This window comes from Podarcis erhardii, assembly GCF_964252035.2.
Source record: "Podarcis erhardii genome assembly, chromosome: 12".
Lineage (NCBI taxonomy): Eukaryota > Metazoa > Chordata > Lepidosauria > Squamata > Lacertidae > Podarcis > Podarcis erhardii.
Genome location: NC_138513.1, coordinates 18,745,078 through 18,759,737, shown reverse-complemented (window position 1 = coordinate 18,759,737; position 14,660 = coordinate 18,745,078). Strand labels below are relative to the sequence as shown.

General features: G+C 40.3%; 2 protein-coding genes across 11 annotated transcripts in view; one reads left to right on the top strand and one right to left on the bottom strand.

Annotated features, from left to right (window-relative positions):
• PIP4K2A (phosphatidylinositol-5-phosphate 4-kinase type 2 alpha) overlaps positions 1-14,660 on the bottom strand; it is a 163,424-nt gene that overhangs the window by 129,844 nt on the left and 18,920 nt on the right. The gene's annotated exons all lie outside the window — the stretch shown is intronic.
• The window catches only part of ARMC3 (armadillo repeat containing 3), a 56,738-nt gene that overhangs the window by 31,207 nt on the left and 10,871 nt on the right, over positions 1-14,660 (top strand). For all 9 annotated transcript variants that reach the window (XM_081834652.1, XM_081834650.1, XM_081834649.1 and 6 more), the window contains 4 exons: positions 10,692-10,941; positions 11,511-11,647; positions 12,359-12,527; positions 13,209-13,309. In XM_081834652.1, the coding sequence (XP_081690778.1) occupies positions 10,692-10,941; positions 11,511-11,647; positions 12,359-12,527; positions 13,209-13,309 (657 nt within the window). The remainder of the gene's footprint in view (positions 1-10,691; positions 10,942-11,510; positions 11,648-12,358; positions 12,528-13,208; positions 13,310-14,660) is intronic.

The window sequence follows — 14,660 nt, the reverse complement described above, 5'->3', positions numbered from 1 at the left end:
TTGGTGGGCTAGATTGTGAGGTCCCCATTCCCTGAAATGACCTAAGTGTGGTATGTAGCACATGCAGCTGTGAACATGTGACGAGGGATAAGGGGAAATCCCTGTGCACAGGCATGACACATACAGAGGTCTGGATCAAACCCCATATCTAAACATTTATGTCTACATGGAATTACACAATATGATTTGAATATATACTAAGGTATCACTTTGCTGAAGCTTAGCAGGTACACATCTAGTCAGTGCCAGGATAGGCGACTGCCTGGAAACCACATGTATGCCACCTTGAATTCAATGATGGAAGGAAGGTGGGCTATAAATATAAGAAAATAAAATGGGATATGTTGCATTAAATGTGTGATTGAACTTGAATGTCTTTAAAAAAGCCACAGGGATCTCCAAACAGGGTGAAGACCATTGGCATGGGTTAACTTTATCTTAAATAGTTTTTTGCTGCAGGAGGGAAGATACTGTTGATGTTCATCTTCTGTTGTTAAGGAATCTTGTTGACAGTGCAGACTGTTTCTATTGAAGCTACTGGATTCATACTAGGGTGTTGATCAGTGTAATATATGGTACATATACACATAACCGTGTATAACAAAGTTAGGGAATTAAGTTCAATTCAATACTATCCACTTTGTAGTCCTTTTAGATCTAGTTATTTCTCTTCTTCCATCCCTCATTGCAAGCTACTCCACAAAAGAAGGGGGAAACAGAGTCTAATGCTGTGGATTGTTGCCTTGGTTGACTGAATGTGCCTATAAAGCAGCATTTTAGACGGTCATTTGGAGAATTTTATGAGAAACTAACAGCAATGATTACACTCGCCAGTCAACAGTTGATCAGGATTTATGAACTGAACTTGTTTCAGGTGTGTTCATCTTGAGTTAACATGAAATTTCATAAAAAAACAGTTGTGGGCATACATACTCACATATGCGCATACATATACATTTTTTCTCCTCCATTTATTTCCATCTGTATCCAGATTATAAGGGCTGTGTTCACTCAGTCAGAAATAAAACCATATGTGCCTTACATGAACAATCACAAATGAGCAAGGTAGTTCAAATGTCAAAAGACTTAAAGCAATGAAATTTGCAAAAGGTTTCTTGGAGTATCTCAAATAATGAATGAAATGGAGAAAGTGATTGGCTCATAGATATTCCATGAAGAGAAAGAGACATAATTCATCGGATACATTTCATGTCACAAATTATTCACTCGGCTCTAATAGCCACTGACATTAATTTAACATTACCAGACGAAACATCATTCATCATGTGTAGTCATTATTCAACCCACTTTTCTGTTTTCTGAAAAAATGCAGTAGATATTGACTCTGATACTCCTTTCTTGTGGCTCTTCAGTTAATGTCAATTGTATCTAGGCTCACATATAAAGAACCAGGTATTGGCCTCTAGGGCCCAAGCCTGCTGGAATTGCTTTGCTTAGCTCTCAAGTTGGAAAACAATTGTAAAGTTGATTGGTACAATGCTGTCCTGTAAAAACCAATCCTCAAGAGGGTGGACTGATGTAGATGCTCTCTAGAATCCCCTTTGGGGAAGATGAAGGATTTGATGCTGGGCTTCAATGATAACCAGTTGCTAGAGTATTGAGGTCCTGGGCATGTCACCTTTTTCCATCTAGTCATTCTTATTGTGGTATGTGGTCGTGCTGTAAATGTGTGTGAAGTTTTTATTTATTGGCCCATGTGCAGTGTGCCTCAAAAACCGGAAAGGGGCAGTAATGTAGTAGCAGTTTGGTTATGGCAGTGAGGAATGGGAGCTGGGGCAGTTTTCTGGTCATATGCAGGATATGATACTTTCAGCCTGCTTTTAAGAAGAAGCAATGTCTTCTCCATGTTGTCTCCTTTCTCCCATGCTATCTGGTTGTGAATTCACTAACTGGAGTTAATAGTACACTGCTGCACTTCCAAAGGCGTAAAAAGCACTGTAATAGCAGTACAGAAACAAATGGTGGTGATGGGAGCTCATAGGTAGCTTCTTCTTTATCCTTCACTAGAGTGCACTTCTTTGGTGTCAACAAATTCTCCTTCATTTCTGTGTCTTCTCCATGCAGGTCATCATCACTGCAGCTACAATCACTTATTCTTAGGGAGCGTACAGCTGCCTGAACTATAATCTGCCTTCTCTCTGCACATTCCCGATGAACATAAATATTCTCTCTGTTATTTGTACCCACTGCAGTAACCACCTCCTCAACCTGGTCTTCCTCTTGGATGGAAACAAGAGGAGCAGTAAATCCTTAATTCTGGAGGACTGTTGTTACCTTGATGGGTGTTGGTGGCCTTTGTACACAAAGAGAGTGGAGGTGTCATGAGGGCTGGACTTCTGTTATTGGTATCATAAGAGTTGGTGAAGGATTTTGGGATGACCTTGTGCTGCTTGATGCCTACAGGTGGTCATTCCAAGCTGCTTCTGCCCACTTAGCACTGCTGTAGAGCAGCCAGCACATGTTATAAATGAGGATGAGGTGAGGATGCAGGAACTACCCCTGGCCTAAGCAAGCACAGATTATTCCTGAAGAGATTGTGCCAGCCCAAGGAAGTGGGGAGTGCTTGAAAGTATTGGCCTTGGCAGAGTTGGCACTTGTTCCTGAAGAGGGTAAAGGCATCCACCTTTACTGGCCAGGTGTTCCTAGCATGACTGATGAGGTTTGCTTAAATGTAGACTCTTTGGTTGGTTTGGGTCTATTCAGCTGATACTGGTTGGGAACACTGATACCACTATTCACAGTGTAGCCTGGAGTCATACCTTTTCTATTGAAAAGGATGGTTGCCAGTTTTTCATAAAAAGGCATCACCTTGGGTGGTGAGTAGTGACATCCTTGAACATCTTGAAGGCATTAATTTTCTCCTTGCACTGGGTGATAATATAGTGGTAGCTTCAATGGTGCATCTCCACAGAAAGCCAAGTAAAAATAATATATTTCTGAAACCAGTGTGAGAGTGCCTCTCATGTGAGAGTACATGAGATGAGATCCACAGATATATGCACACCACAGCCTCCTCATCTGACCAGAATTAAGTCTTTAATCTCAGGGAGGCCATCTGTTCAGAGTCAAACAACTACATGTATTAGGTATCTTGTGATTGCTCCTCAGTCAGGAAGGCAGTCTGTGTTAAAAACTATTTGCAGCCCATACTGTAGGGTCTTTGCTGTTGATCAAACCATCATTTAGGTTGTGCATTATGCCAGAAAATGGATAACATGGGAAGCAATATCTCAAAACCCCTATTATGAAGTCTGGCAAGCCCATCTCTATAAGCATATACCGAATGCAAGTAACAACTCCAGGCCACCAAAGTCAGGGAATATTGTTCCTGGGTTTGTGAAAACAGAACTGAGGCTTCAGGGCACAATGAGGATTGCAAATCAGGTGTTTGCACAGGAGGTGCTAATTACCCTGCAGCCATGAGTTGCAAATTGCGGGCAAAGGTTTTTTGTGCCCCTCCAAGAATTAGATTTCTACGCCATAAGGAGTTTGAACTTTCTTAACCTTCCCAGTTTTACCTATGTGAATGCTTACTTTTATCCCCAACAACTGCGCGCGCGCTCTCTCTCTCTCTCTCTCTCTCTCTCTGTGTGTGTGTGGTTGCTACAAGTTAATAGGGTAGACTAGAGTATCATTATGTACTGATCATTTCAGTTTGCTGCTTACATCCCACTTTAGATTTAGTAGGGAGTGCTGGGTTGTAGTCATTTCAAACATTCTGCTATTGGACAGCAGCTACAAAACGAAGCTGTCTGCCTTGTGAAGAATGGGGTGTAATGGAGAAGTGGGATGGGGAAAGAAGCCTGTTGCCAGGCAGAGTTAGGAGCGGGTTCTTTGGACAAAGTGGCAGAGAGACCTGCTTCACCTTGATAGTGGTCTTTTTTGATACCTTTTTGCCATTGTTTGGCAGGCATCTGATGCAGGGTGAGCAAACAAACCATGCTGGGTTTGCCTGTAATAAAAAGCCATAGTTAAAACAAGCCAAGTTTCATAAGCCAGCAACAAACAATGGCTTAAGATCTTGGTTTGTTGGTTAAACTAAACACACCTTGACTTACGTGTTGCGTGTGAACCAGGCCAGTGTGTGCTAACAACATCTCTCTCTAACCAGGCTTTGCCTGTCCTGAGGGAAATAGCCATGTATTAATGATGGTAAAATGTTTTCAAGTTTAAACATTTGTCTGTTGGGAGAGAAGTCACTTCATCCTAAGATTATATTCTCTCCTGACTAATCTGTGTCAGGTTGTTGTTGTTTTTAAGGGATGCCTAATTTGTTGTTTCAAGCATGTTTAAAGTATCACAGATTTGTGCATAGAACAATGCTTTTGGTACAGGATGCAAAGGACTTGTACAGTCCTGCTTGCCTACCATAGGTTGTTCCTTTGGTTATAGCAACATATCATGGCTTGCTATGTATTAGCTAAAGCAAGCATAAGCAAAGGAAAGCATAAGACTGAATGTCCAGAGCCACATTTTCAAAGAAATTTCAGCCTCCAAAATGAAAGGTGGATTTTCAGAAAGCCAAGAAAGGAAAAGGTAAATGTGAGCTAGGCTGTAGAAAAACATGAGCTAGGCTCATGTTTTCCATCTTGGTTTCAGATAAAAGCTTGACTGAAAATCTGACCCCAAGGAGGCACTCATGTTACTGCTGCAAAGTCCATGATCATCTCCTCAGTAAACTTGTGTGTGCTGGTTGATTTCCCATCAATCCAGTTATAAAATAATCAAAACTGTACCAGCAGTTCACTATTAAAACAAACCACTGATTTAATAGGCTGGACATTTATTTACAGTATCACTGCCATCTATTGGTCATTCTGTTCTACTGGTACCACTTTTATTGAGATTGCACCATGTGTTAAGTTATTTATTAATACACAATATATGTATTATACAAGTTGTTAAATGTAAAATGAGGCAAGTAGTTGCCTTCTAAATGCTATTTATATTTTAACAAGCTCCCAAAACCTGCCAACATAAACAGCTTCTGTAAAACAAAGATTAGGCGAATATTATACTGGATTTAAATTACTGCCATAAATATTAATTATTCTTGGTAACAAGTTACCACTGTTCACTCTTCACTACACAGAGGATACTAGAATAAATGACTTTGTTTCATTAGTTTGTTGTGTCAGGGTTTTGTTTTTGTTTTAATTCTCTTTGAAATATTTTGAGAAAACACTGACTGTCACATAAATATTAAGGATGAACTGACCTGAATTAGTTCTTAAGTTGTATTATTTGTATCAATTTTAGATATGGAGCTTAACAGTTTTCATAAGCAAAAAGTCAATTTCCTGCTTACTATGACTTATAATATAAATTTTGACACAGGGATGGGAACTAGTGGCTTATACAGTTAATTAATTTTAGAGTCTGGACTCATGGTTAGTTAGAAGGATGAAGCTAGAGTTTAGTGTTGACAGTTTTGAGTGATGTGACCTAGAAGTAAAGCAGCAAGCTGCAGAGTCAAAGAGCAATGTCTGGATCCAAGGCTGCAGCTATGGGAGAAACAAGATGCTTTGGGGGTGTTAATGCTGTGAATCTCTCCATCGTAGCCTCAAGTTGTACTTTTGTGTAAATAAACCATATACCAGAAAAACAATTTGGCAAAATTGCAAGAACCTGAGGTTTTTGAGCTATTTTAAATGACAATCACCAAAAACAACACTACGACATGGGCTACCATACACCTGGATTTTGGCAGACATTTCAGCAATTTCCGCCTGGACGCTGTTTACAAGGGCTGAATACCGGCTATGTCCAGGAAATTTTGGACGTATGGCAACTGTGCCTTATCTCAAAAGGAAACACAAATCCTAGATAAGCACCTGAAACCTGTGGAATATCGCACCGCTTGGAGATTGGGGTTCCATGCAACAATATGTTGTGCCAAGTTGAATTCACTGTATTTGTATTCACAATATTTAGTATTGCTATGCTCAGTGGCAAACACAAATTGATAAGCTGAACCATGTGCAACGTTGCCCACATAACTCATTTATGGGAGCCTACCTAGTTTTTCCAGGCTTAAAATTCCAAACTTCATATCAGAAATCATTACTGGAAAAGTCACAGAAAGCTGACTTTAATTTGCCAAGAGCTTAGTAAAGACAATTCTGGATATATCTGTTTATATGAGCAGTTTATCACAGATCGAACATAGCAGAAATTATTTCAAAACAAATGAAATTCTGTCATCTTTTGGTGTCCCATTGATCTGAGGACTGTCTTTTGTTTGAATGCAACAGCTAGAATAGCCACATCACCATAATTATTGGGAATCCCATGCTGTTTGCACATGTAGAATGGAAGAGGACTTACAGGAATGCCACTTTCTCAGAAGAACAAAGACATACCAGAAGAAGTTTTCGTGACAGTTTCTTACAAGATATTCCTGTTGGTGTAAGAATCATCAAGTCATTAGACTGGATGGTATCAATGGTGTAATACAAACTCTTCTCCTTCAGCCTTAGCTACAGGCTATCAATTTCATTTCAGACCTTCAGCATTTATTGAGCACACAGTCATAAGCTGTCCCCTTGTACCAAAATGCAAATATAAACTCTGCGTTCATCAGAAATGCCTCAAACATCATTGGAGATTTCAGGAAATGCTTTATGAGTAGCATCAGGCATCAGCCAAGTGCAACCACCAAACAGCATATTAAACTCTTCCCCCACAAGTAGGACTACAAGTGGCATATGGTTTGTTGAATCAGATAAAACAGAGATAATGCTGCTGCAGACAACATTCTGGTTGAGTTGGTATCTAAATTGTGAATATTCTACTGAACCTTGTTTTTAAAAAATAATTTGAGATTTTTTAATATAATGTTATGTTTTCCCCATAAACTTACTGTCCTTCTGTGCTTGAGGTCTGGAATAAACTACTAGCTCGCCTCTGTTGTAGTAATGTGTGACTTAACACTGACCCCTAGTGACAGCCTGCAGAACTTAACACAATGCATACGCCAATATCCCAGAGGGATAAGCTATGTTAGTCTCTCACAGCAACAATAAAGAAGAATCTGATGACACCCTAAAGACGAATACATTTATTACGGCATAAGTTGTTGTGGATTACACTTCACTTCATCAGATGCATGATTTGGTATCCTGAGTTGTAGGTATCTGTTATGGTTAGAGCAAAGTAATATAGTTGGAAGTAGTAGTAGTAAAATTTGCACACCACCCTTCATCTGTAGATCTCAGGGCAGTGCACAACATAAAAATATAAAAACAAACAATACACGATAAAAACAAGAACAAAAAACCCACAAACCAATAACACCCCACCCCTCCCCTCCCACAAACACATTTAAAAGCGGTATAAGGCGTTAATCAGCAGCAGCAGCAGCAGCAGCAGCCAAATACCAGCTGCTGTGGGACATATTTGCTCACTGTCTTTGTACAAAAGAATGCCAAGTTATACTTTTGGCTCAAAACACTGGGCACAGAATCCCTCCTTTAATTTTGTAGGACTCTGAAGATTGGGAAGTTCAAAATGACTAAATTTTAATTTTCATTAAAGCTAGAAGAAAAAGACCCATCAAGCTTCTAGAAGATCCCACTATTCTGACCCAACTACGGTACATCTCATGTTCCCATAGGACCATATTCTTATAGGTGGGACTACCAAAGAGTTGTGAAAAAGAAACAGTCTTATATCCTAACCCTAATCCATATTTCCAAATATGCAGGATCAGGACCTTGGATCTTTAAAATATGAGTCCTCATTGCATCAGCATGAGTATGGGCATCCTAAAAATAGAGGATGTAATTGAGTGGTGGAGCACATGTTCTGTATGCAAAAGGTCTTAGGTTCAACACCTGCCATCTTCACATAGAACTGGGAAATATAATAATAATAATAATAATAATAATAATAATAATAATAATAATAATAATAATATTTTATTTATATCCCGCCCTCCCCAGCCGAAGCCGGGCTCAGGGCGGCTAACAATAATCAAATAATCAAACAATCAAATAATCACACATTCAAAGTATTTCATTATAAAAATTAATTAAAATCAAATTAATGGCAAATTAATATCCATATCCTAGAAAGCCTCTGCTGGCCAACATAGTCAAAATTCATCTGAGATGGACTACTTGTTCTTTTCAGAACCATGCCTTCTAAAGTCACTATGACTCACATTATAAGTGGAAATTCTTCTCCGCTTCCATTCAGGAAAGTATTTTCTTATTTAAGGCATAGCTGAACTTGTCTTTTATTTGTTGTCATTGGTTGGGTTAAGTGTGGATCTGTGAAGACTTTTCATTATTTTCTGCTTCTTTTAAACTTCCATGCCCTAGGGCAGGTGTTTTGCCTAAAGCTTAAGACTGACTGTGAAATGGACCTTAGACTACAGATTTTTCATCCCTGTTCTTCCTACAATCCAGAAAGGGAGTGGTGCTAGATAGAACAAGGTTAAAGCCACTGTTTTGTCACTTTCTTTTATTTTTATGCTAAATACTGTATTTGCTTCTAAATCCCATTTAATTTATTTCCTGTGTTGGTCCTTCGGGAATTTCCAACAGATTGTATCCATCTTTCCATAGACTGCCTAATTACTTGGATTAATATTTAACATTGCAGTCCAATGCACATTTACTTGCAAGTAAACCCCACTGTGTTCAGTGGGACTTATTCCCTAGTTAAGGTATACAGTTGTACCTTTTTAGAAGAAACATCAGGATCTTTTAACCAGATCCAGAATCCAGAAATGTTTTGTTCTATAGCCTGGCCTTAGGCCGTCAGAATACCCTGAATAAAATATTAGTATTTAGTGATTCATACTATTATGGTGGCAGCATGTTAAATTTTATCCTTGCCCCCAAGATTCATTTGGATTCTGTAGGCAGTGATTCAGGAGATAAATTATTGTAGGGTGTAAAATGAAGCATTTAATCATGAACTTGGAATAAAATGATCACACAGTAGAATAAAAATGCTAGCTATCAAAACTTAATCACTGAACTTAATATGAAAGGGAAATAATTTTCTAAATGTTTACAAGGAGATAAGTAATTATGCAACCTTTAGAAGACATCTGAAGGCAGCCCTGTATAGGGAAGTTTTTAATTTTTGATGTTTTATTATGTTTTAGAGTAGCTGGGGCGACCCAGTCCGATGGGCAGGGTACAAATAATAAAGAAGTTGTTGTTGTTGTTGTTGTTGTTGTTGTTGTTGTTACTACTACTATTACATGCCATCAAAAGCATTTATGAAAGTATGCACAGATATTAAATTGTTCATAATTGAGGCATTTCTGTTGACAGGAGGGAGAGATTCTCACATACCATATTGTATGCATAGTGCATTCTTCTGCTTGAGATTCTTTAGCTGGAACCATGTTTCTCAGGGACTGGTCTGAATGAATGACATGTGGGGTAATTCAGCTGTGGGGTAAGCGGGCCTGACTCTCTAAGCTTGGAAATCAAATTCTGAACTCCTTTGAGTTAAGAGTCAGATAAAAGTGTTAAAAGTAAATTTAACAAATTTACTTGATTTGAAATGGGGGAATATTAATAGCTACCTTGGACCAGTGACTGTTTTTCCTTTGGTGGATGAAGATTAAAATTTCATTAACAGAGCAAACCTAAAATGGAGAAACTGCTACTTCCTAAACTTTGATGGTTCACAATGGCCAGGGTAGAAGTTGTAGGGTGGAATTTCCACACACACCAACTTGGTCTTCTAATACCTCCCCCCAATTGAGAAAATAAGATCCAGAGCTGGTGTGCTTTTTGCCCCTTTCCTTTCAGGGCCATGTCAGAGGAACAAGGGAGCTTTGAATTCAGTACATCTGAGTCTTGCCCTGATCCATCCCCAGAATGCCCTGTTTATGGCCTACTGCCTCTGAAGCACCACCAGCCAATAGAGTAACAGCTGTTGCACTGCAGAGGTCTCTGCCTGTGAACCTCCCCTCTTCACCCACAGAAAGTGAAGCATCCTATGGCAGCTCAGCCACCCACCCACCCACGCAGGAAGTATAGGATTGCTCCCTTAAGCTTAGTATAGAATTGTGCCCTATCGCTCCAATCCATTGTGCTCAGCAATCCTTACCTCTGACTAAAAATTACCAGGCCTTCCCTCCTGTAAGACTGTAGTCCTAAGCACACTTTCTATGGCTTAATTCAGAGTAAACATGTAGAGGTTGGTGCTTAACAGCAAGGATATAAATAGCAGAGCACATGGACAACTGAGATTTCCATCTGTATATTTCCTGTGCTAACACTTCTGCCAAGTTTTGTTTAACAAACAGATGAGCCTACTATAAAATGACTATGAAATGATACTCAGTTGGGCATATGGCTTATGTTCTTTACAAAAATAATAATATGCATGCATGCAAAAAGAATTCCTCTGCTTAGATTGCACTACTGATAGGTAAGTTCAGGCTGAAGAAAGGGTAGGATTAGAAATGGAAAAGGCACATCCTGTGCACACTTACTTGAGCTCGATTGGACATCTAAGGAAACGTGTGTATGTGCTGTAAATGTTTCGGCCTCAATACACATGAGCATCTGCGCTGGTTTTTGAATGTTAGCATAAGCAATTGATACGGCTTATAAAGGGATACGTTAAGGATGCTTTCTTTCCTCATCTTAAAAATTAAAATAGATTTGGGGATGTCCCCTTTTTATCCCCTGTTCTAGTGCAGTGGCGGAAGCAGATGGTATTGAGCCACTGATCAACCTTCTGAGTTCTAAGAGAGATGGGGTCGTTGCAAGTGCTGCTACTGTTCTCACCAACCTGGCCACCCAGGAGCCTCTGCGTCTCAGCATCCAGAGCCATGGTATTATGACGGCAATTGTAGAACCACTGCATTCCACCAACAGCATAGTGCAAAGCCGAGCAGCTCTTACCGTCGCTGCAGTTGGTTGTGATGCTGATGCCAGGACTGAGGTGAGGTACATGCAATGCAGCTTTGAAAATCGTGATGGGGGGAACTCTTTTGCTTTGTGCGGCTTTCTTGAATCAGTGCATTTATTATGCTTCCCAGAAAAGATCTAGTTTGTGGTTCTTATATAAAAATTAGGAACCAAGTATGCGCTGTCTTTGTTACAGTATATAAAATTTGTGCAGGGAAATTTTACCATGGTGAACTATGCAAGTTTGGGGGTGGGGTATGAATGAAGCAAACTAGAGGTGGGGTAATAGCTTCATATTGAAGCATATGCTTTTGTATACAGAAGATCCCATGTTCAATCTCTGGTTTCTTCATTTGAGGGATATCAATGGAGCCTCACCAGGTACTGGTGTTTTATTGCAATTGTATTCTTCAGCATGCTCTTGACACAATTAATACACTACTGGTGGTGGATTTATTCTGCTTCAGTTTGTTCTGAGAAGCAAACACAGTGCAGACATAACCTTCATTTTTCAGCCTAGAGTGTTGCCAAGTGCTGACAATATTCCTACTGAATGTATCCTTTGACAAGCAAGCAAGCAATATATCTTTTTTTCTTTTTTAGTTACGGAATTCAGGAGGGCTTGACCCTCTTATTAAGCTCCTATATTCTAAACATGATGAAGTCCGAAGAAATGCCTGTTGGGCTGTTATGGTTTGTGCAGCTGATGATCCAACCGCTGCTGCAATGACCAGGCTAGGGTGAGTAGTAGGAATCCCAGAGTGACTGTTAATGGTGACTGCAAAACTTGTAATCAAGAATTTACAAGTGTGTGTAATGCTCCTGTTCAGGGTTCTAGTCAGCTGGCCATGCCCTTCTTCCGGATACTCCATTACATTCTCTCTTCCCTTAGTTTACATTTCCCTCCTACCAACAACCAGCATTATGTGCCTGAACATGCTCAGTCTTAATGGTTTTTCATTCTGCCTGCATATCCCCCCTCTTTCACACCCACAGAAGTTTTTTTCTCCTGAATTCTTTTTTTACTTCTACAAACCTTGGCAGTTTTGCAAGCCTCCTGATAACCACCTCCATGTGTACAGGTAATGCTGTTTTGACTACATAAGGATCCCTGCTCTGAGAATTTCACTATTGTACATAGAGATGTATTTTTAATTTCTTAAATTCTGATTGAGATAAATGATTTCACAGCTTATTCAGGCACAGTTTAGCACCACTGTAACTGTTATACAGTGGTCTTACTATACAGAGAACTAGAAAAGGCTTAGTTCTACTATACAGAGAACTAAAACAGACATAACTAATTGCAGAATGAGTCTCTTTGCCATAACGGATCAGACTAGATCAGATCAGATATTAATAGGCATTATATCATAGTAGAATAAGATTTTTTTTTAATGGGTTAGAGTACAAAGAACCCTTTTTATTGTGTACTTGTGTTTCTGGAACAGTGCTTTAGATATCCTTGAAGAAATTAACCTGTCCATTGGGCGCAAAAACAACTTCAGTGATGCAGCTTTGGATAAAATACTTGATCACAACCTTCCACAGAAATATAGCCAAATGGGTTTTTTAACATCCAGCAACATAATAACAGATGGGTTCTATGACTTTGGACAGGTAAGTTTACTTTAAGTATGTTAAAATCTTCAGAGGGCTATTGCCCGTCTTCTTGCTCTATTTATAAACCCTGTGTATCAATAATGCCCCAAATCTTTTGCAAGCTAAGACTTCACATACAACTTTCCTTCACATACAATAATGCCCCAAATCTTTTGCAAGCTAAGACTTCACATACAACATACAACCCAACAACTTTCATTAGCAGATGGGCTGGCAAGTTGCAATGCAGTGAGGCATAAAAAATGACAACTACCCAGCTTCAATTGCAGCTCAAATGACAGCACAAGGTGTAGGGAGGGGATGCATGAGGCAGTCAGTCTTGGTTGGCAGCCCATTCATGGCAGTATGCTGAGAAAAACCCACTTCAGGACTGATACTCATTCTAGCTCTGACCTTGGTGGACCTTAGGATTCTATTAAAATATAAATTAGAGCTTACAAACCCTAAAGTCTGCTATGCCTGCTCCAGTCAGGGTTGTACCTAGAGGTTTTTAGGTTGGCCCCCTTTGGCTTGGAGTGGCTAGGAGCCCATCTGTCCGCACACTCCCAAGCCAATCCTCTGCTGCTCTGAGCAGCTGGGCAAGATTAACCGTTTTGGTGGCTCACCTAGAGACAGTCGAGTTTCCTTGAAACCTATGTTGACTTACATCTTGTGCTTCATTCTAATCTTCCTACATAGGTAAAACCGGGTGTAAAACTACTGTCACTGGAGGAACTCAGTGCTCAGCAGCTTAATGATCGCCGTGCTATAATCTTAGTAAATTCTAAAACACCAGAACTGTGAGTCTGTTAAACACTACTCTGACCTGTATTGCATGTTACATGAGATTGAGGACCCTGCAAAAAAGATTTCTGGGAGATGTTCACCGGGGGGGGGGGGGCGGTTGTAGGGAGGGGAAATCAGCAAACATCCCCTTCCTTCCTCTTCCATTAGCAAACCTATCTGAATCAAGAGCCTTTGCACTCACAGAAGGCTACCAACTATCTACAATTTGTGGATAATTTTGGTTTTATCACTTTTAATTATGCTAGGAATTTAGGAAGCTGTCACATCACATTTTAGTCAAAGCATTCTTGTGCATTGGGTTTTTTTTAAGCAACTTTCTCAACACCTGCAGTTTAAGTTGAAGCTATCTTGCAAACAAAAGAAAACGTCCAAGGAAAGACTGAAAATAGGAACAGGAATACATAGAAGTGGAAAAGATAAGAAAGAAAACACACAACCCAAAAAGGAAAAAAGTGAATAGAATGGCAGGGGTACTGTCTAAAAGACCATGACAAGAAAGGAATGCCTCTAGTTGCATCCCTCTTTGAAGGTTATGCACATCCTCAGTCCAGTCCCATGTACTTCAACAGGCTTTTTCCTGCTGACACACCACCTATTCTTAGGATAGGGGTTGGCTAGCCTGTGTGCTGGAGCTGACTGCCAAGAGTGTTTTTGTAACCCCCAATAATTTTGCTTTTAAAAACAAAACAAAAAATCTCTTCTCTTGAGGGGTCCCCAGGTGACACCCCCGCATTTGTTCAGCAACCCAAAAATTGGGCGCCTCTAACTTGATTTACTTTGAAAGAGGTTTCTTCTCCTTCTGTCACAGCACCACTCCCTCTTTCCTGTGCTCCGGGGCCTTCTTGTAATAGCAACTGTTGCAAATAGGGCTTAGAGCCCAGGAAGGAATACTTCTTCATTTTTCATGACCAGTTACATCTCCTCTCCCTGTCCAGATGCCAGCAGCTAAGTCCCCTCCATGGCGGGGGCTCGTGGGGTGTTAGCTCTAGGCTGAGGACGCAGAGGGATGGGGAAGAAGCAGGGTGCCCTGGGACAGAGGGAGGCGTCTTACATGTGTTCTCACATGACGGTGATGGAGCAGGCTGGGGAGGATCAGCATAGCCATTTTTTGGGGCAGGGCTCCCCAAAATATTTTGGGGGAGGCTGAAAGGATCTGGGCTCCTTTGAATTGGCACCTTTGAAGGGGCCGTCTAAATGTAGTGTGCATACTTGCCTGCGATGTGTGTGTGGTCTGTACATGTGCTGTAAATGTGGCGAGGGTTTGTGTGCACATGCACATCTGTGTAAAGGAGTGGCTGTTGGCCATTTTGGCCATATCTACAGCAGGAGTGTGGCCCATTGATT